This window comes from Micropterus salmoides, unplaced genomic scaffold (assembly GCF_014851395.1).
Source record: "Micropterus salmoides isolate LMB-PRFRI ecotype aquatic unplaced genomic scaffold, ASM1485139v1 Ms_hic_scaffold_6, whole genome shotgun sequence".
NCBI classification, from domain to species: Eukaryota; Metazoa; Chordata; class Actinopteri; order Centrarchiformes; family Centrarchidae; genus Micropterus; species Micropterus salmoides.
Window position 1 is genome coordinate 1,578,418 of NW_024044348.1, and position 20,294 is coordinate 1,598,711.

General features: G+C 41.5%; 1 protein-coding gene across 4 annotated transcripts in view; it reads left to right on the top strand.

Moving 5' to 3' along the window:
• The first annotated feature begins 443 nt into the window (after window positions 1–443).
• LOC119890328 (SH3 and multiple ankyrin repeat domains protein 2-like) overlaps window positions 444–20,294 on the top strand; it is a 236,178-nt gene continuing 216,327 nt past the window's right edge. For 2 of the 4 annotated variants that reach the window (XM_038701540.1, XM_038701541.1), the window contains exons 1-2: window positions 444–804; window positions 14,289–14,359. In XM_038701540.1, the coding sequence (XP_038557468.1) occupies window positions 14,348–14,359 (12 nt within the window). In that variant the 5' untranslated portion in view covers window positions 444–804; window positions 14,289–14,347. The remainder of the gene's footprint in view (window positions 805–14,288; window positions 14,360–20,294) is intronic. The other 2 variants (XM_038701543.1, XM_038701544.1) reach the window with 2 other exon arrangements.

Sequence of the window (20,294 nt, forward strand, 5' to 3'; positions counted from 1 at the left end):
ACAGTCTGGTGGTTTTATCCTAATAACATGTAAACCACCTGTGTTCCCTGTTGAGCCTCTTTGGCTGTCATCAATATTTTATGAATCTTAAATTAAGACACTAAAAATTCCCTCTTAATCGGCTTTCGTCAATTATGCCTTAAGTCAATCATCCAGATGTTATATTGAAGTGCTGCAGGCTTCACTGTATTTTTGCTATTTATAACCATAATGAATCCAGACTACAGGCCACCAACGTGTCGACACTGAGCTTGAATTTCAGATTCAATTTTAAAATCTACGGTATGTGCACTTTCAGGGAGATTTCTTTGGCCCGGGGTGACAGAAATGACAAAGATGTCCACAGGCACACATCCACCTGTCTTGTCGGAAGGCGCTTTCTTGGTGTCCTTATAATAATCGCCCCCACCCCTCCCCACCACCTCCCAGCTCTCTCCTCTGTTTCCGTGTCAGGCAGGGAGATGTGTTGCTCGGAGCCGCGCTGGGTGTCTGTCGCCTCAGATTGAATTTCAGCGCGCCAGCAGTCGGGTTTCTCTGCGGGAGATCAGGTTTAAAACGCGCCCGCTGCCTCTCGCTCCTCTCCCTCCCTCGGCGCTGCTCTTTTCCTTCCGTCCACAGCTCCACACTTTGGGTGGAAGTTTTCCCCGGCAGAGCTGGTCCACCGTCCGCGGTGCGCTCGGAGAGTCGGAGGCATGAGGCGACATTAGGCGCAACTGAACGAGAGAAGAAGGAGAGAGGAGCGCAAGGCGAGGGGAATAAAAGGGTCTGACTTAACCAGGACTGGAACCAGGGACGACGTCCAAGGTAAGCGTGCGGCTTTTGTTACTTTACACCACCCTTATACACACACAATACTGCAGTGTAGCGAGTAGTAATACTGCATGGACTTCTTTGTGAGACTTGAAAGTGAGTTTATATACCTCTTAGTACTTTTCTGTACTAAACCTCCAGGGCTGGAGCAGGCTACATCTTGTTGGATAAAACTAATCTAATATCCAATTAAATTTCTGTCCATACATAAGGCGCATTTTATAAAGGTTCATTTAAAAAGTATCATCAATGGTTAATAAACAATGTTTTTCAGAGCTGAAAATGCTTTTGGTTACCAGGTGTTAAAGATTCTCTCTGGCTGGACTCATAAAAATGAATGTAATTAACAAAGTCATTCATAATGGCTAATGAGTCTTGCTATAATGAGTGGTTCCCAAACTAGGAGACACACAGGAGCAGGGTGAACATTTGATACTAAAGTTGAATAAACCTTTTTCAAATGGATATTTTGACTTGTCAAACAGGTGCAACTAATAATCCGTTATCAGGAGTAAGTGATCTGTAATTAGGGTTTTACTGTATTCCACCAATGCTTGAGTATATAGAGACCTAAAACAATTAATTGATTAGTCATTAGTGAATAATTCACTGGCCACTTCATCCCAGCCTTCTAAGATACACTGATGTTTGAGCTGTGGACAGTTGGTTAGACAAAACAGGACATCTTAAAACAGCATTACTGTCTGTCATTTAATATAGACTATCAGTTGATTAATTAAGGAAATTAACAGCAGCTTGAATGATACTGGAAACAGTCGTTGATTACAGGCCTTCTCTGCAGCACTTATCCAGATCTTGGTCAGTCGGTCTATTGCAGTCATCTTCCTGATGTGATTAAGGCATTGACAAAGCCAGCATCCTTCTGTAGGAGGATAAACACCAGCCACTATCTGGCAACCCAAAATGCGTTCTAATGAATGGCTTACGACTGACCTGTAAAACAATATCTGCAACCTTTTGTTAAACGTCTCTTTTCTGTTAATCCACAGTGACTAACACTGTCCTAAGTGACACAGACCTGGGTCTGTTTGATTCCTCTGGACCTGATCAAGAGCCAGTTTGGGCTTGAAACATTTTAAAGGGAGCATATGACACATTTAGAGAGACTGTTTTTTTAACACTAATTGACCATTAAACTTGTATAACAAAGTGATTAGTCGCTACTCATAAGGCTCTTTATAGAGGGTCCCTTATCCTGAGATCCCTAACGACAGGAAGCACTTTGGGCAGTTTGGTGTGCAGGTTCATATCTTGTTTTTGACAGTGGTGTGGCAGCTTGTGTAGTACGAAGGCGTGTCTTTGTGAAATATTCTGTCCTATAAGCTTGCTGGTGTAGCTATTTGGAAAACTACTGTAACAGCTAACCGCTAACAGCCTAGCCAACTGGTAACATCCTAACACTAGTCAGGCAAGATTGCTGTACTGGGCCATTTACCTCTTCTGCCATTTTGTTGTCAGAATTGTAACTTCACTTCAATAATAGTTATTCAGGCTCTCTGGAAAAAAACGAGTTAATGCAAAGTGTTGTCCGACCACGTCTGAACATCTGAAAGCAAATGTGTTGATGGTTGTTCTGAACGTCCACACTCGAAGGGTAGAAGTTGCTGGTGCTTCTCCTCTACGTTCCCTCAAACCTCAGCACTGTTGAGACTGCTTACTCATTGGTCAACGGTGCACATTTGTGTGTCAAAATGCACAAAAAATTGATCTCGGTGTCTGAAATTTGCTCGACAAATGTAGTTTTGAAATTTTATTTTTAATGATGTTCTGACCCAGCCTGAACCCCCCTCCCAAAAAAAGACACGTACTCAGTCTTCTCTGTCTGCGTCCCCCATTATTCCATCGGTCCCTCCCTTGTCTCACTTACAGCTTGTGAGACCTCACCTTACGTCTCTTCACTCAGTCATGGAAATGTTTTGTATGATGCTTGTTGTTAACACATGTTGTGTTGGATCATCGTCACCTCGTCTCGAGATAAGACTTACTGTACAGGTTTGTTTTTAAAATGACTCATTCTTTTTTTAGTGTTGGTAACATCTATTCATTTCAGCCACAATAAGAGTTCAGCACCTCGACTTGTTGAGTCAGTGCGCTTTGTGTCAGACCGTGAACGTCATTTGGAAGGTCATTGAAAAGCTATTTCTATAGTGATGTGTAGAGATTTGGATTAGTCCAGTAAGTGAACTTACTGAGACCAAATTAATAAAAATTTATTCAGGTATTTTCAGAGTTTTCAGGCTTTAACTTTACTGTAATGATTATTCATAGAAAATAATGATCCTGGTAATGAACTCCCTTGGGCTGCAGCTAATGATTATTTTCGTTAGCAGTTCATCCCTTGATCTCTTTTTTTAATTTATCGATTAATCGTTCAGTCCAAAAAATGTCCGAAAATAGTGAGGGAAAAACAAACACCTATCATAAGCTCCTGGGGTCCAAGGTGATGTTTTTTGAAAAATGGCAAATATTAGGCATTGTTTCTTGATACCTTCTAAAATGATTAATCTGTCATCAAGCTTTTTTTGCTTCATTTTCCAGCAACTAACTGATTAGTTGATCAACTAATACTTTGAGCACTGGAAATCCCTTCACTGATCTCAGTGAGCCTGGGATGGAGCTCTTTTTGAAATTTGTACAGGAACAAAGCTTCCAATTTTTTATTTTAAAGGAAATAGAAAGACAGAAAGGATTACTGTGACGTTCTGGATCACTGTCAGTTGTCCGGCAGTTTCAGAACCTGAATTAATATAGAATACAAATTTTCCGGTAAATATTGGATTTTGTGATACTGTGAACCTCAGCAGTCAGACGGAGAGGCGTTCTTTTCAGAGAGAGCTGTTCGGTTTGGATGTGACCTGGTGACTGAGGCAGTGACGGGATTTTATGAAACCATATAATTTCAGCTGCTGCTTCTCTTATCTGTGACATCCCAATCTGAGCAACCGAGGAATGGCATTTACTGTTGGCTAATTTACCTAAATGTCAGGTGTAAGCGTATACAGTAGGTGGGTGGACCATCTCATTTACCTAGAGATGTTTAATTAATGCTTGACGGTTCTACAGCCTGCACCTGCTATGTGTCGTGCATCACGCCACACTTTTCTCTGCTGCCTTTTTAAAAAGATTTTGCAGGAATATAAATTTGGACAGCCATCCGTCTACTCCCCCAGCCTCTTTTTGTTTACTGGACACTGCAGAAGCCCTCTTATGCTCAGTTGAACGGTTCAGGTCACTGATGTGGAAATGTACTGATGGTAATCTGAATGGGGTCAGGGGTCAGGGAGTAATTCCTCAGCTGTTTTCTGTTCTTCACTTCCAATTTGTTACACTTCCGAATGAGAGGGTGTATTTCTGGAAGGAGGTGACCTGGACACTGATACTGTATGAATGTATTGCAAATGTGAAAACCTGATGGAATTTTTCTTTCACTGTCTCTGTGGCGATCTCTCCATCAGGTAAACTATTTCCTTCCCTTCTGCATCTGTAATTGGTCAGTTCAGTCAACTGGGAGACATTACGTCTACAGAAACAAAACCAGTAACTTGGCAAAAAGCCTGTAACCTACTGAAATGCAAATTGGAGAGTAGTAAGTTGACGCACATGATAGAGGGTGGAGTGCTACTTAAATAAATAATGACTGAAAGATTGCATTCATGCTGCTGATCTTTGGTTGACTTGGGCACATCAGGCTTCTTTTTCATGGTTGCCATACAGGTGATGTTCCCTAAATGTAATTGGCTGTTGCAGTCCCAATACAGCTGTTGATACACAGTCCCTGGCACATCAAGATGTGTTTGCTGTAATCTTCTCACCCCTGTGGATAGCAATGTGATGCATATGGGGGTATCATTAGGACCATGAGAACTGGGATTGGTTTTCTTGGGCTGTTTGTGTTTTGTACTACAAGTTGCTGATGCTTGTAGAGGTTGTTGTTGAAGTGAATGAAATAATGTAATATAATGGTTTTAATTAATACCCTGCTTTCATGTTCAGTAGTTGGCTAGAAAAGGCAGGTTAACGCATTTTATTAATAGGTAAAAGCAGCACGTTTTATAAAGTCATCTAAAAGACACAACTCGTCTTTTATCCATATTTTTCTACCCGTAATTCGTTATCACGGCAGGAGGTGAGTCACTTGTGGGCTTGTTAATGCTATCAAACAACCGAAACCAGCATCTGCACCCTGTATGTTCACTGCTGCTCATAGCTACCAAGGTTTTAACCGAGTGAAGTCTGTGGGAGTGAACACATGCACATAAGACGACCGCGCTCGCCCCCGATACCATCGTCCATCCCGAAGTTTCAGTGTAGACATTGTCTGGTTTTGTAGATTTTGTAGATATCGCTCAACCCTATTAGGTAATGTTAAAGCATTTGTTTATGGTTGGGGACAGATCAGACAATATTTTAAAAAGTCAGACGCTGACTTTAAACATGAGATGGGATTTGATGACCTATTCAACATTTAACCAAAACCACGCGTGCATCTCTGTGTCTTGTGCTTGAAGGGTGGCGGCCAGATTCACGAGCTTTACTAATTGAAATTAAAGCACGTAAGATGTATGTCTCTTCTCTGGGGTGGGGTTGTTGAAAGTCATTCTAGGAAATGTAGGAGGTGCCTAAGCAAAGTCCACCTACACCTTATCATAATGAAGATAAATGGAAGAATATCAGACCGAAAAGAAATAGAAAACCCGAGTTCTGCTGACGCCTCGCTCGGTACAATTTCACCGTCAAATCTCTGGAGAGCATGGCCCTTTTCCTGCTGCTCATTTATCTCCGCTCTGACACAGGGCCCAGGGAGGAAGTGTGTGTGTGTGAGGGGGAGAGAGAGGGAGGGAGAAACACACACAGCTTTGGGTTTTGTCATCTGCAGTGATCAAAGTCAAACTTAGGGACATCTGAGTCCAATCGCTCATCAGCCCTGAAGGGCTTATAAAGGGAGAGAGAACGAGAGAGAGACCAAAGGAGGGAGGTAAAGATGGTGGAAAGCTATGACTGTGAGATAGAGTACAAAGACAAACAGAGGATGGGAGGGAGGCGGTGGATGACAATCTGTTGTGCTTCCAAACTTTCTCATCTCTCTCCCACTCCCTTCCTCTCCCTTCTCTCTTCCCTCTTTTATGTTCCCTCTCCTCTGTCTTCGCCCACCCCGCCTGTCTGAGGCCTTCTCCTGCAGTGACTGGCATCTGCTGGGGGAAAAAGGCTGATCTTTAGTCTTGGCGCGGAATCCCCAGCATGCCCACTGCCTTCTCATACTGGGACTGTTGACATAGAGCAGTGCAGCAGAGGATGAATACTGACTTTCAGAATTGAGCTTCTTACCTGTATTATGTACACCGAAAATCAGGTGGCCTTTACCCACTGTGCTTTGTCTGCTTTGAGGAAAATCTTAGATTTAAATGCAGCATTTGACACAGTAAGCCATGAGAATCTCTTAAACTGCCTTGAGAACTGGGTTGACCTCTAAAAGTGTGTTCTATATTGGTTCTGAACATACATTACATGAAGAAAATGTTATGTTCGTCTCAGGGACCATGAGTTGAAGAAACCTAACATAACCTTTGTTGATGCACAAGGGAGTTGTTCTTACTATACATGCTACCTCTATGTCAAATCATCAACATAATATTAACTTCCAATGCTACGCTGATGATACACAATTATGCATATCTGTTGAGCCAAAAGATGTAGCTACCTTGAGCTCCTTCACTGCTTGCCAGTAGACAATAAATAAATAGATTAATAAAAATAAGTCCCTGTATCAGACCAGAAGTAACAAGCCTGGTGTAGGGCTGACCCCGAATAGGCGAAGATTCGATGGGCGGAGCCTGATTCGACTGTCAATCTCGCAGTCAAAGCTTCGCAGCGAAACAAGGATCATGCCATTTTGGCGATATGAGGGTGCTCAACGTCCGATTTTACATAGAACTACCAGTTTTCTGAAAATAAGGTAATATACTGCCTATTAAAATCTACATTTCAACGTTTAATGCTGTAAATAACATGTAAAAGAAAAAAAACTTTCAATAAATGTTCTTAAAGTGCGTGAATAAATCCAAAATTGTGACCCTGACCCTGGGGCGTCAGAAGAGACGGAGCCCCAGCTTCACTGCTGTTGTGACGAGTTGTCCTCGCGGGACTTTTGGATAATGTACCTCTGTTGATCAACCACACAAGGAATATTATATCTTGAAATAGACCCGCGAGGAACCGCGACGGTGCACGCAGTTGTCGGTAGCAAGACCAGTGACACAAACAGACACACACAAACTCTCCTACTTATTGCCATATCATTGCAGCTAAATGTATTTCCTCATGCAACAAACGGAGAACCATTGTTGTTTGTATAAAGTGAGCTAACTTAGTTATCACGTTATTAATTATGTTTTTTATTGTTTATATATGTGAATTTGTGCTCTGGCAACATTGCAACCTAAATACTCATGGCAATGGGCGAGAAAGAGAGAGTGATCTCATCTCATTGGGTAGCTTCGATGTAACTAAGCTACTTTTGCCACGTTGCTGTAGCTTAGCTTGCTACATTTCACTGGGGGGTTGCTTCTGTGTAGTGAAGCTTCATTTAATGTAGAGTAGCTAGTAGCTTAGCTTGCTACATTTTCCAAGTAGCTTGCCCAACACTGCTGCCACTACATATCAAAGTTTCCTCCTCACTAGAGGACGAGCTGTCCAGGCTGGACCCTGATCCTTCTCACAAGAGCTGTTACAATAACTAACACAGTAGAAAGTAAACTCAATCACGCGTGTCTTTATTCCCTGCAGCAGTCGCAGACATCAGCCCAAGGATCGGTACGTGATGTCACCGTCACAGGAAGCGCTTCTGCCGGCTGCACATACAGGTCCGTGTGTGGCGGTGGCGTCACTCAGTGATCCTTCAGAAATGCTTTAGAAAATGTAGCGTGTGTGGAAGCTACTGCGCTACTTGGCCAATAAAAGAGCTTTGTTACTGAAAAGCTATTGGATTCAGAAAATAGCGACGCTGCCATCAAGCTACTGAGAAATGTAGTGAAACTAGTAATGGAGCTACTTGGAGCGACGCTACTGCCCTTTACCTTTTTGTTGAATCTCAGTGTTTTGAGGGCTTGTCAGACTAGGCACTAGGCGAGCATTATGATGCATATTTTGCTGTGACGTCAGAGCAAAGCAGTAGAAAGGGCTGGACTACAAACGAGCTGTTTTCAAGCAGTTCAGAGCAGAGTTTTTTGTGGGAAATGTGAACTCCCTTTGGAGTGCACTTTACATGCACAAAAAAGACATATATCTCAATAAATGAGGGGGGAAAAGCATAATATGACCTCATTAAGTAAACAGAAAATATAGAAAAGCTCAACGTTTGATGGCGCTACGTTATGACATCAGCGGTGTAGAAATCACTTTTAACATTGGGCAATAAAGAAACATTTAGAAAATAACTTTTAAGTGGCTACTACTAACAGAAACACGTTCTGCATGTTAATAATCCTAATATACCATCATGCTTGGGTGGGAACAAAAAATAAACACAGTACTGTCTTGCTGCCGTCTTGACTAAGCGCTCCAGGATGATATTGCCTGGCCGGAATTCAAACTGTGGATGTTGCAGTTATGTGGTACATGTCTTAATCTTTAACTAGAAAATCCAGACCTATCCTTTAAAGCTACACTATTTTCTTTATGAAAACATCAAATGCTATGTGTAATGTGAAAGTGACTGTACAGTGAATTATGAACTCTGCAGTTCTCCTCAGCTCTACAGAGTGTTGTGTTGTTTTAGCCTCTTTTAGCTTATATTTTGGTTTTATGGCACATTTACTTTATGGTTCCATCTCGGCTCTCTCATCAAACCCATTTTTACAGCAGGCAGCTCATTTCACTGATAAATCTCTGATGAATCCACTGTACTGTACACTACCTGCTTACCAAACAGTAGACAAAGCTAGCAGCTAGCTAGTGAAGATAGTGAAACATTTAGACGCTAGATATATTTTTCTCTGGAGTTGGTGAAATTCAAAAACACAGCTTGGTGGTGAGTAAAGTGTTTGCTAAAGCATTCTCCATAGCAACTTTATAAAACTATAGTTTTAACAGATCATTGCAGCATTAAGATTTCAGTCCTGTATGATGCAGTCATTCTGTCCCAGTGGTCACTCGCGGTACTGCAACTCTCTGCGACACAAAAAAAGGCATTTTCCCCATAAACCACCATTATAGAGGAGATGTCCTTAAAACTTTTGGTAGGACAAGACCAGTTGTTACTCTTTTTGATTATGAATTTTTAATTCACAAAGGTTTTGTATAGAGAGACTAGAAAAGCCAGCAACAAAAAGACAGATGAGCTTGTGCAGTGACGCCGCATAACACAGAAGTAAACCTGAATGAAAACCAGGATTCATGAGAGGATTCAACACTTCACCATTTAATAAAGAAGACTTTGTCTGACACCGCAATACTCAACTCAAGGTTGATGTTGTTCGACACATTATGTAAAATATGTACACACACTTGGCTTTTGTCGTCCTCAATTTTCACCAGTAACAATGTAAAGGACTATATAGAGAGGCAGTCACAGGATGCAAATACACTTGTGTATTTATATAATGTTTCCAATAATTTCTAAATGAGGTAATGAAGTAATGTACAGTACATTTAAATGACACTATTGTCATGAATTAAATTAAAAAATTCTCTCTGATATTAATTATTTAAGCTCCCCAATGAAACATTTGACAGGCCTGTAACAGCAGCTTGTTTTACATTTCTGTATGTGCACTATCAATATTAATATACCCTCTCATTTTTAAATGGAGTTATGCAACGAATTAGATGTGCAGAGCTGTAATTGTGCAGTGCATTTGGCCAGTAGTGCTTTGTTGACCGTTTCTGTCTGCTCCAAATGTAACTGTTTACTAGCAGTGCATTTGCTTTGGCTTCTGGTGGCACTGAGACTCACGGTTCCTGTTACTTTGAGTGCTCACTGCCAGCTGGGTTTTGTTCATAGCTTCTTTTCTGCACGTGTGCTTCTAATAGTTCTGGCCTCACTGGAAAAGTCCTGCCTCTAGATGCATTTCCCTGCGTGGCCTATTTTTTCCTCCGGACTCACCAATCACACAGCTTTAGGCAGCCACACAGGACACCAAGGTCACAAAACCATGAAATCCTAGCTTGAGTATAGAGTTGTCTCCACACAAAATGCTCAGAAGCAGTTAAATTGGTATGTAGTCGCCATGGATACCTACTATATCATCAGCTCCATTACTGGGAAGCCCAGTTTGATGCCCTCCTGAGGAGCTGACGATTCAGTAGTAGACTGAGCGGCTTCAAGAGGCTGCTTTTGTTTTGCAGTTGTCTGTAATCTGCATTTTTTGGTGATGAAGGGCTTGTTGCTGCGTTGTTTCTGCAGAGATGACAGATCCCCCTTCAATCAATCAGCACTGCTGTTTTTTTGGAAATATGTTGATTGTGTTTTTAAAGGATTAAGAAGCAGAGATTTACAAGTAGTGGGCGCACTTTCCTTTGTTCACACATTGTGGGTGCCAAAACTGCTTGATTTTTAAACATAAAGGTCAGTTTGCTCGTCATCAGGATTACTCATGATACTGCTCTGTAGTATAAATCATTGTATAACCTCTTCAGCGCCTCTGGAGGAGCTGTGTCACGTCTGAGACGGGATATCAGGGTTGTCTCAGCTTGGGCTACAAGTTTTAAAGGAAGAACTGTGTTTCAAACTGGGAGTGTGGAGTTTGACTGATGTGGACGTCAGGCAGGTATTGTCTTACAGAAATTACTAAGTTGCATCATGCGAAGTGTACTAATCAGTGTTTGAGTGACTCAAACACTTAAAGTCACTAGAAGGTGGCCTCTGCTTCTGTAATTTTGACTGTTCTTTTTAAATCCGTTGAAAGTCCCTCAACTTTATAGATATGCAGTGTACTATAAGTTACTTGAGAACTGCTTTAAAGGTGCAATGTGTAAGATATGGCCAGAATTTTAGTTTAAAACATTTAAAGAGGTGGTCTTCTGCTCATTTTCAGTTCAAAATCTTATTTAGGGGTTGTACCAGAACAGGTTTACATGATTTCATTTTCAAAAAACTAAATATTTTTGTCATACTGCACATTGCTGCTGCTCCACGCTTGGTTTTAGCCACAGAGAGATGCATCTTACTCTATAAAATCTGTGTTGGGAGTTGCACATGCTCAGTTCCTAGTTAAGCACTACTAGCCAATCGGAAGCAGAGAAGGGCGGGTCAGCGAGAAGCCGGTAAACAGCTTTGGTTCAGCTGTACATGTTGCCGACCAGCTTGGTGAGTTATTAATCTGTAACAAAAGGATATTTCATCCATAAAGTTTTAACTGAGCTCTGTCTCTACATCACAGGAACAACTTTCTGTCCACTGACTGCCTGGAGGGTAGCTAGTGTTTGGAAGGGAGAGGAGAGCTGTGTGCTGCAGCTCGCTGTTTCTGAGGGCGTGTCGGAGTAGCCGCTTGGCGAGCATTATGACGTGCATTTTGCTGTGACGTCACAGGGATGGAAGGAAAAATGCTGGACTGCAAACAAGCTGTTTTCAGTTCAGAGCAGAGTTTTCTGTGGGAGATTTTGGCTCGACTTTGGGCTTTTTCACTTTGCAAACCTATTACATGCAAAAAAAGATATATAACTTAATAAAGGAGAGGGGAAAAGCCCAAAAGTATAATATGAACTAACAGATGATCAACAGCAATTCTGATGTCATCTCAAAGACGTCTGTTTTGTGTTGCAGCGATATCTACATAGTTAGCAGGCTAACCAACTAGCCCTGGCCTGTCCTTATACCACTTTGTACCTCGAGAGGTGATGGTCTGATAGTGTAGCTCAAGCCTCAGCTGTAGTTTCAGCTGGGATCAAACTCTGTATAGAAAGGAACATTTCTTTATTAAACATTCAAGTTTTGATTTGAAAGTACCTCTAAAACGTTAAAAGGTTTAAACATGATAAGTCGGTCATCACAAACATCTGTTTGCAGATCATTACTTTAAATGTCATGGCTTGTGCATGTAGTTAATGAAAATCTTTCTCTACAACAGCCTTTTTATATTGAGTAGTTTTAATGAGAATGAATTTTACTTTGAAAGCAATTTTCTATGCTCATATTTATAGTTCGCTTCCCTAAAGAGAAAGGCCTTGCATGTGTTGCCAAGCTCTCCTCCCTGAGTTTACACCAGCAGCATCCAGACAGCAAACAGCATCTTCTCACTTGAGAAACACACAGTGTCAGTTGTCTTTATGAGAAATCTTCTTAGTTCGTGAGGTTAATTCATGTCCTTTAGCGGCATGTCATTGCATTGTTTGTTCTTAAATTGTGAGAAAATGAAGAAACTGTACACCACAATAGGATTTTGCTCATGTAGGATTTATATTTAAATGTGAAGCACAATGACTTCCCTCACCAAAAGGATCAGAGGATGGGCTCTCTAATAACCAGGCCATTCTGTCACATCTGCATTATTTAAAAGGACTTCAAGAGATTTTTACACTAATTAGTGAATAAGGATGCCAGTCCTCTCTGCAAAAAAAGAGCTGTTTAAATGGAATTTGAACATATTAAATGGGAACTGAGGACAGCCAGAATTGTGTAAGTTAAGCTTGTAGCCATCTTTGCTTTAAAAGTCTTTATTTTGATATTTCAGGATGCCTTGTCATTTACTTTCACTTAAATAATCTTCCCCCTTCGCGTTACACTGATTCAGACAAACACTGCAGGTGACTGATTGACTTCCAATCCAATGTAATGGGATCCAGAGCAAACACAACAGAAATGTGGCATTGTCCCAATAATCCCTAAATATTCTGTTTATTTCTGTATATACACTGAAAACACTGTTGATCATACTGTATCATTTAGCAAACCTGTCTCCTCAGAGCTCCTCAGTCCTTTAGCCATCGTGCAGCTTCTGCTTTTTCAGTTCTCCTCTAAACCCCATATATATTCTGTATGTTAGACAGACGCACACTGTGATGGTCCTGTGTTCAAGTGACTCAAGATTTCAAGGATCATAGTCGGCTGAGTAAAGAGCAGAACTGCTGGTTGTTATTCCATCTTTGATCTTCAGCTGTTTACTTGTTTGTTTTTACCCCCTCCTCCTCCTCCTCCTCCTCCTCCCCACCCATCCTCAGAGATTGGATTGTGTGCGCAGCCAGTTGCATCAACAGCAAGATTACTGTGTAATCAGGTTCTATTGAACATTAATATGAATGCAGTTAGTGTACAGGAAGTTCATATATTATGGATTAGCTCTAATTCTAGGTCAAAGCCTCTGTGTGTGTCACTGTCTTAAGTTTATCTTCAGAGTGAAGGGGAGAAATTTACCTCCACTACCCCCAGCATGTAGCACCCACCTGGGTGATGCACGGCAGCCATTTTGAGCCAGAAAGCTCACCACACATCAGCCTGAGGTGGATCGGGAGGGAGGCATAGAGGCAGTTACTCAGGAGTACGATTAGGTGGCCACATGAAGTGAGCCTAGTGGGGAATTTGCCAGGACACCGGGGAACCCACCTGCTCTTTGCGATTATTGCAGTGGGATTTTTAATGACCAGAGTCAGGACCTCAGTTTAACGTCTCACCTGAAGGATGGCAGCCCCTACAGCACAGCATCCCTGAGATTTCAATTTTTTTCATTAGGACCAGAGTACAGACCAAGCCTACACCTGTAGGCTTCAGTCAGCAGAAACCGGGTACATGTTGGTATGGCTGATGGCTATAGCTCTAATAACTTTGTTTAGAAAACTGTTATTTATACAAAACAAAAGCCTAACAGCAGACTCTGCCTAATTTGATAAACCACACCAGTAATTTGTCATTTGGAGAGATTATAACCTTGGGAAAACTTGTGTTAGACCTAGAATTAATAGTCAGTTCACAATATTAGGAATTTCCTCACACAGCAAGAAGGATCATACAGTACATACAATAAATAAACAGTGACGCATATCAAAATTTACAAAAGATTACCCCTCTCCCACCCACCCTTTCTTCTCTGCTGGGAGAGAAGTGGGGAGGAGAACTGTTGTAGGTGGATGGGTAGATGTGATTAATGCTGATGCTTTGTGTTTAACATGTTGCATAATCATAAATGGGATTTGCATGTAACAAACACTCTGTCTCACTCTCAGCGTAGAAGTCTTATATAAGACAAACCGTATTCCAAATACAATATGTCTACATTCTGACATGTTAAAGTATGTAGTCTGTGAAACACAGTATCAACCCATGTAGGCTGCACCAGAAATACTTGCTTTTTTTAGTAACTACATTATGTGGAGGCAGAGGTCTGTACGTCTCACTGTAAATATGAAATATTAAAGCTGATAATATTTCAACGTAGCAATATGTAGAAGGCTGCAGTGATTCGGTTTACTGTAGAAATCTCTGTTTCCTCCCTTCTCTTCTATTTCTTCTCTTCTCTCCCCCCACTCAGGGAGCCTGGGTGCAACAGTGGAACCTCCTCCTTGAGAGAACTTTTCTCCTCTGGATGTTATGGCTGAAATGGTACGTAGGCTCAGTCAGAAGCTAAAAATATGGATGATATTAAGCTTAACAGGCAGGAAGAGACACAAGTGCCTGAGTGTGCATGCCCCCTTTTTTATTGTATCAGCAGTGCTGGGAGTACAGAAGTAACACAATACAGTAATGTACTGCTTTCTGCTGTAACGCAGTAATATAACGCATTACTGAATAAAATTTGGTAATATTATACCCGCTACAGTCTCAGTAACCGCGTTACAACACATTTTAGCAGCAGAAAAACAAATCCATGAGTAAGAGTAAATTTATTTCCTGTTGCTGGAATCCGATGGTCGAGATTGTAGGCAGGGTGCAAACTACAGGGGAGCTCGGCTCCTCTTAACGAGACGGTAGCTCCCCTGATGGATCATGCGTAAATAGATTTCTATAGACTGTGTTTGTGCTTTAATGATTTACTTTCCTGATCAGAGAGGCTGCTGTCAGTTCATGCAGACCGATCCTGTCGGATTGTCAGGAGATTCAAATAATCAGTGACGTAATGCTGCTGTACCTTGTGCCTAAATGCACACAGCGTCTTTCTTAATGGGGACCCGATTCATCCTATTCCAGTAACTAGTAATCTATAATGTATTACAACACTGTGAATCAACTCAAGCTGGGCTGGTTTAGGATCAGATAGAATATGGAGCTGGAAAGATGACTGTCTTTTTATAAAGAGGACTTGCACGCATTAAAGAGACATCTCACCTGTGATGGGTTTGACCCAGTAAAGGTCTGGGATCATTCAGGTTAGGGGTGGGCGATACAGATTCCTTAGAAATTCAGTACGTAGAAAAACAGTAGAACATATCAGCAGAAAAGGACGTCTGGTTTCTGGATAATCCTGTGAAGACAGGTCATCACATTGTGGTAAAAATCCCTGTAAATCCAATATTACTATAAAGCAGTCATGCTCATTGATTAGTATTATTATCTGCAACTGTTTAATACAACCAGAGAGAATAATGGGAATGGGAAGAACAGGAAAGCAGAATCGGAAGGTACAGCACTGTGTAAAGGTTTAAGGCAGCTGTGAAAGAAAATGCTGAAATAGACATGTTAATATATTTTATCAATTTACAAAATGCAAAGTGAGTGAACAGAAGAAAAATCTTTAATAAAATGAAGGTACAGGGCTGCAGCCAATGATTATTTTAGTAATCGAGTGTGATTATTTCTTCAATACACCGAGTAATTGTTGATAAGAAATACTTACCCACACTTTTCTCCGGCCTGTCTCTTCTTCGTCCCTCGCTGTTTTCTCTCTTTCTCCACTTTGTAATCGGCGCCATCAAATCACATCATCTTCACTTGCCCAGCATAAGCGTTTTGTGTGACAGTAGTAACTGTTCGGGCCAATTATTGTGCTGTAAACAATTTGCCCAACTCCATATGGCAAGGAACCTCCACCGTGCTTCACTGTTGCCTGCAGAAACTCATGTACCGCTCTCCAGCCCTTCGGCAAACAACCTGCTTTCTGCCACAGTCGGATATTTCAAATTCTGACTCATCAGTCCAGAGCACCTGCTGCCATCTTTCTGCACCCTAGTCCCTGTGTTTGTGTTCATAGTAGAGTCGCTTGGCCTTATTCCCATGTTGGAGGTGTGGATTTTATGGCCGCAAGTCTCCCATGAAGGCCACTTCTGACCAGAATTCTCCAGAAACTACATGGTCTGTCTTTGATGTGTCTCTCATCTGCTGCTCAATCAAGTTTCTTTGGCTGATCTCTGCGTCTGCGGTCCTCAATGTTGGCAGTTTCTTCTTCAAAAGAGCTTGGACAGCACATCTGGAAACTCCTGTCTGCCTTGATATGTCTGCCCGGGAGAGACCTTGCTGATGCGTGTGATTGTTAATGACTGTATTTCAGCCTGCACTTTCTGTAAGGCTTCTTAAAAGGAACTGATGCTGTTTTGAAGGCAAAGGGCAGTCGCACCAAATATTGATCTGATTTAGATTTTTTTTCTGTCCACTCACTCAGTACTTGCACAGTACTGTCACTATATATCATTTATATTGCCCAACTCTAACTAGGGTTAAGCCTTAGGTCACAGCTTTGTTCCCATCTCTTATTTCTAAATATAACCATTAGCTGAGAAACAGCAGCAGCTAAAGAAGGTGCAGATGGGTCAATATATATGAAGTGCATTTGCTCTGTACTACATCGAATTTAAAATTAAATAATGACTGGAAGTCAAGGAAGTGCCGGCTCTCAACCTTTAATTTTAAGGTGTTCACATCCACAAAAGAAATTGTAGAACATTTTTTATACATAATACTGACATTTTAGGAGATAAAATAAATGTAGAAGTTAAAGCTGGGGTAGGTAATTTATTCCAGAAGAATTTTTACAACCACATAGTTTGATACTTTCAAAATGTAACCATCTCTTGCTAGTTTCTCGAACGTTAATTATCTCAGCTTTAACAATCTTACATGAAGTCATTATTGATATTTGTGAAATCTGCTGCGTAACTAACTGAACGGCTGAAAGTTTATGACCCCAAAAGAAGCAGCAGCCACTTGGTACACTAATTGGCGAAAAGAATGTGGACACCTCTGTCCAGCAAGTGAAACTCATCATTGATTGCTGACTCGGCCAGTAGGCAACATTCAACTAAACGGTTGCCTTGTCTGTATGTTTAGGATTAATTGTCCTGCTGTGTTAAAAAGAAAATTGCAGACAGTCCTACCTTGTTCTTCCCATATTGAGGTAAACCCCCTCAAACAACCCTAAAGCCGTGAGTCAGCACTCATTAGGCTTCATGCGAGAACATTTTCGTGTTCTTATCCTAAAACTTCCTTTTTTCCTGTTTCTGATTGTTTCTAAATCAGATTCAGCAAACCCTCTTCACTGCACGAACGTTTCAGGTCGATGCGTACCAGCTGTTCAAAGGAGGTTCGTCCTCGTGGGATTTGATCATTAGCATAATTAATGCCCCCAAATTTATATATGTTCAGCTTAACATTCAAACAAACGCTATTCAAGAGTTAAGAGAATTTCAAACTGCAGAGCTTCAAATCCTGTCCTTAGAAATCAGGAGTGCCCAATAAAATAGTACTCTAGCTGTCACAACTTAATAAGTTTTTCTGAACATTTAAATTTCATATTGATTATGATTAGGGCGTTACAAATGTCAGAGCCATTTTAGCACCTTATTTGGTGAATTGTTCCTACTAATCATGTGCAGTATGTTCATGGGGCATGCAGATGCTGATTCTGTGTTTGATATACAAGGTTGTTTATTTGTCGTTATACAAACGCTGCAGAACAGAACAAAATTTGTTGTCCCTTCATGCAACACACACAACATATAATAAATTGTAACATACACTTATTTATGTACACGTATACACCCCGAACATCCCGCAGTGCATTTTTTGAATTTGCATCTGGGGTGAATGTAAACAGCAGCAACCAGATGATGATATGAAAGTTTCATCTTCACAATAAAGTCCATCTTGACTGCGTTTTAGCACCAAGCGTCATCGATGTAAAACACAGAGTCCAGCTCCCCTCACCTTGCCACGAACATGGACCACCCACCGAGTGCTTGATCCGGGATGTTGATGGGGCAGGTCTCTGTAACGATGTGGGCACAACAGTCTCTGAATTCTGTTGCTTGGTCAACATGAGTCCCATTTTGTTCAGACTGGACATTTAGGAGCAGAATTAAGTCCAAGCGGGGCCAACATGGCTCCTATCGCGGCTCTCTTTCCTCTGCTCTGAGTGATCACCGCACCCGCCGCTGCACCTGGTCCGGTTGTTTGGGCCGGATGGATCACGGTCAGCTGCTCGTTGATCCAAAAACCCGTCTTCATTTTCCAATGACTGTATTGATGTCAGAGGTAAAGCATGTTTCTGCAGGACAGCCGGAAAACAACAGATGAGATGCACAGACATTGTGTGTTTTGTAATAATCGGGTGGTGAGTGGTTTGCTGCAAATGGGCAGTACTGCGCAAAAAAAAACAGGTGCCAGGATGTGGAGAGATCTGCAAGTAGGACGGATCGTAACAAGTTTTTGATCGTGCATTAGCTAAACTGGTTCGAGAGTGTTTTTTATTTTTTTGTTAAGTGGTGGACGACACTGGGCCGGTAACGGACCAGGCCTTTTGTAAATCTGTTAAAAGCCTGGATTTTTAAGTACATTGGTACAATATAAGTGGATTGTGGATATTTGGACACAAGTAAAGTGGACACGAGTCAGGCTAAGACAGACTACTTGAAGAGTAGTGGCCTAGGACTTTGTCCTAGTAAAACGGCCTCAGTAATAATTGTTTAAACAGGTGTTTTTCCCCACAGTGAGGAGAGACTAGAGAAAATTGGCAAACCCCTCAAGGTTTCTTAAAGCATTGTATTTGTAACTTAAGAACAAGTCTGTTCTTCCAAGTGGTTCCCACATTAGGCCAGATGCTTCAGCTCATGTTCGGTGTGCTTCTAAAAGAAGTAGTAGCTGTTCACCCTCTGTGTCTGAGTGTTGAATGCAGCTTCTCAGTAAGCTACAGACCTGACTTGCACTCAGAGACACTCCACATATTGAAAGGATAATGACTAATTTATAATTTTGATCTGCCTCTCACTGTGATGAAGGAATTGAACCAGCAGGAACTGGCTCTACAGGGAGTTTCTGAAAAGTAGAAATGCTGACATTTTAGTTCTTTTGTGGTGGTGTTGTAATAAATCAGAATTTACTGAGGCTGTTTGTTACAGCATCATGTTTTCACGGTCTTTATTTCATATTATCCAACCACTCACCAACCTCGTGATAGTTGGTGTGTGTGCGCACTATAGTGTTTATTCTCTCTGCTCATCTCGCAGTCCTTAAATGTGTGTCATTTATCTCATGCAGTTCCATTGATTGTCCCCCCCATCGCTCTGCCTGGCAGTGATTGGACACTTTTCTGCACTTGTCTTGTCTCCCCACTGTTCCCAGCAGCAGCGGAAAGGCAGCGCTTTAACATATTTCTCAGAGCTGCTGCCAATTCCATCCTCAGCTTTCCTCTGCATTTTGTTTTATAGTAAGTTTATTTTAAGCTGTTATCTCAAAACGTTGCCATGGGATGTGCGATAACAGAGCTTTCCTATTGTAGCAGTTTCATTGTGAATATGATGAGTTGTTTTTCTTTTTAAATTGGACTCATTTAGTCTGGACCCAGATGGCTGCTAATACGAGGGACATGACCGAGCAAAGTTTGTTAAGCGGATGACAATATGTCTGCCTAGAGATAAGAACACCGAAGGTCTGAGTATATGTGGGGGCGGACGAGGGGGGTCCAAGTTCTTGAGTGAACAAATAAGTTACCAGCCAAGTGAACAAATTTGGATAAGAAAAGCGAGAATGAGGGCAGGAGTTCAGGGCTGAGCAGAGAATAAATCAAAGGGAGAAGCAGAGGGAAACTCAAGGTACTGGTACTGAGTCACCGTCCTCTGGGACCAGAGGACTGCTGGTTTTCAAACTGCAGTGCTAAATAGTCGGCTAAAAGGAAAACCAGCAGGACTCTGGGACAGGAGAGGATAACCTAAGAACGGCGATAACCATTAAGGGAAAGTCAACACTCTCAGTAAAGCCTATATTATTCCCTCCTGTTTAAGTTGGAGCTTTGACCTACAATCCCAGTGTCTAGGATTTAGTATTTTTATTGGTGGTTAAAAGAAACCACAGTGTGCAATAACTTGGGTTTTTGTGTCTCCAGCTAATGTTTCAGTCATTTAGATAACATTGTACTCATCAAAGTGCTGGAATTGCTGAGATCTTGGATTGGAGCGAAATTACAAAAATAAACCGTAGGTTGACAGACACAAATAAAACTGAAAGTTAGTGCTCATTTAATGTCACTAATAATCATTTTATTGCACAGGAAAATGCACACAACTAAGTAACTAACTAACTGTGGGCTTTAAACCGTGACTTTCCCTTATTG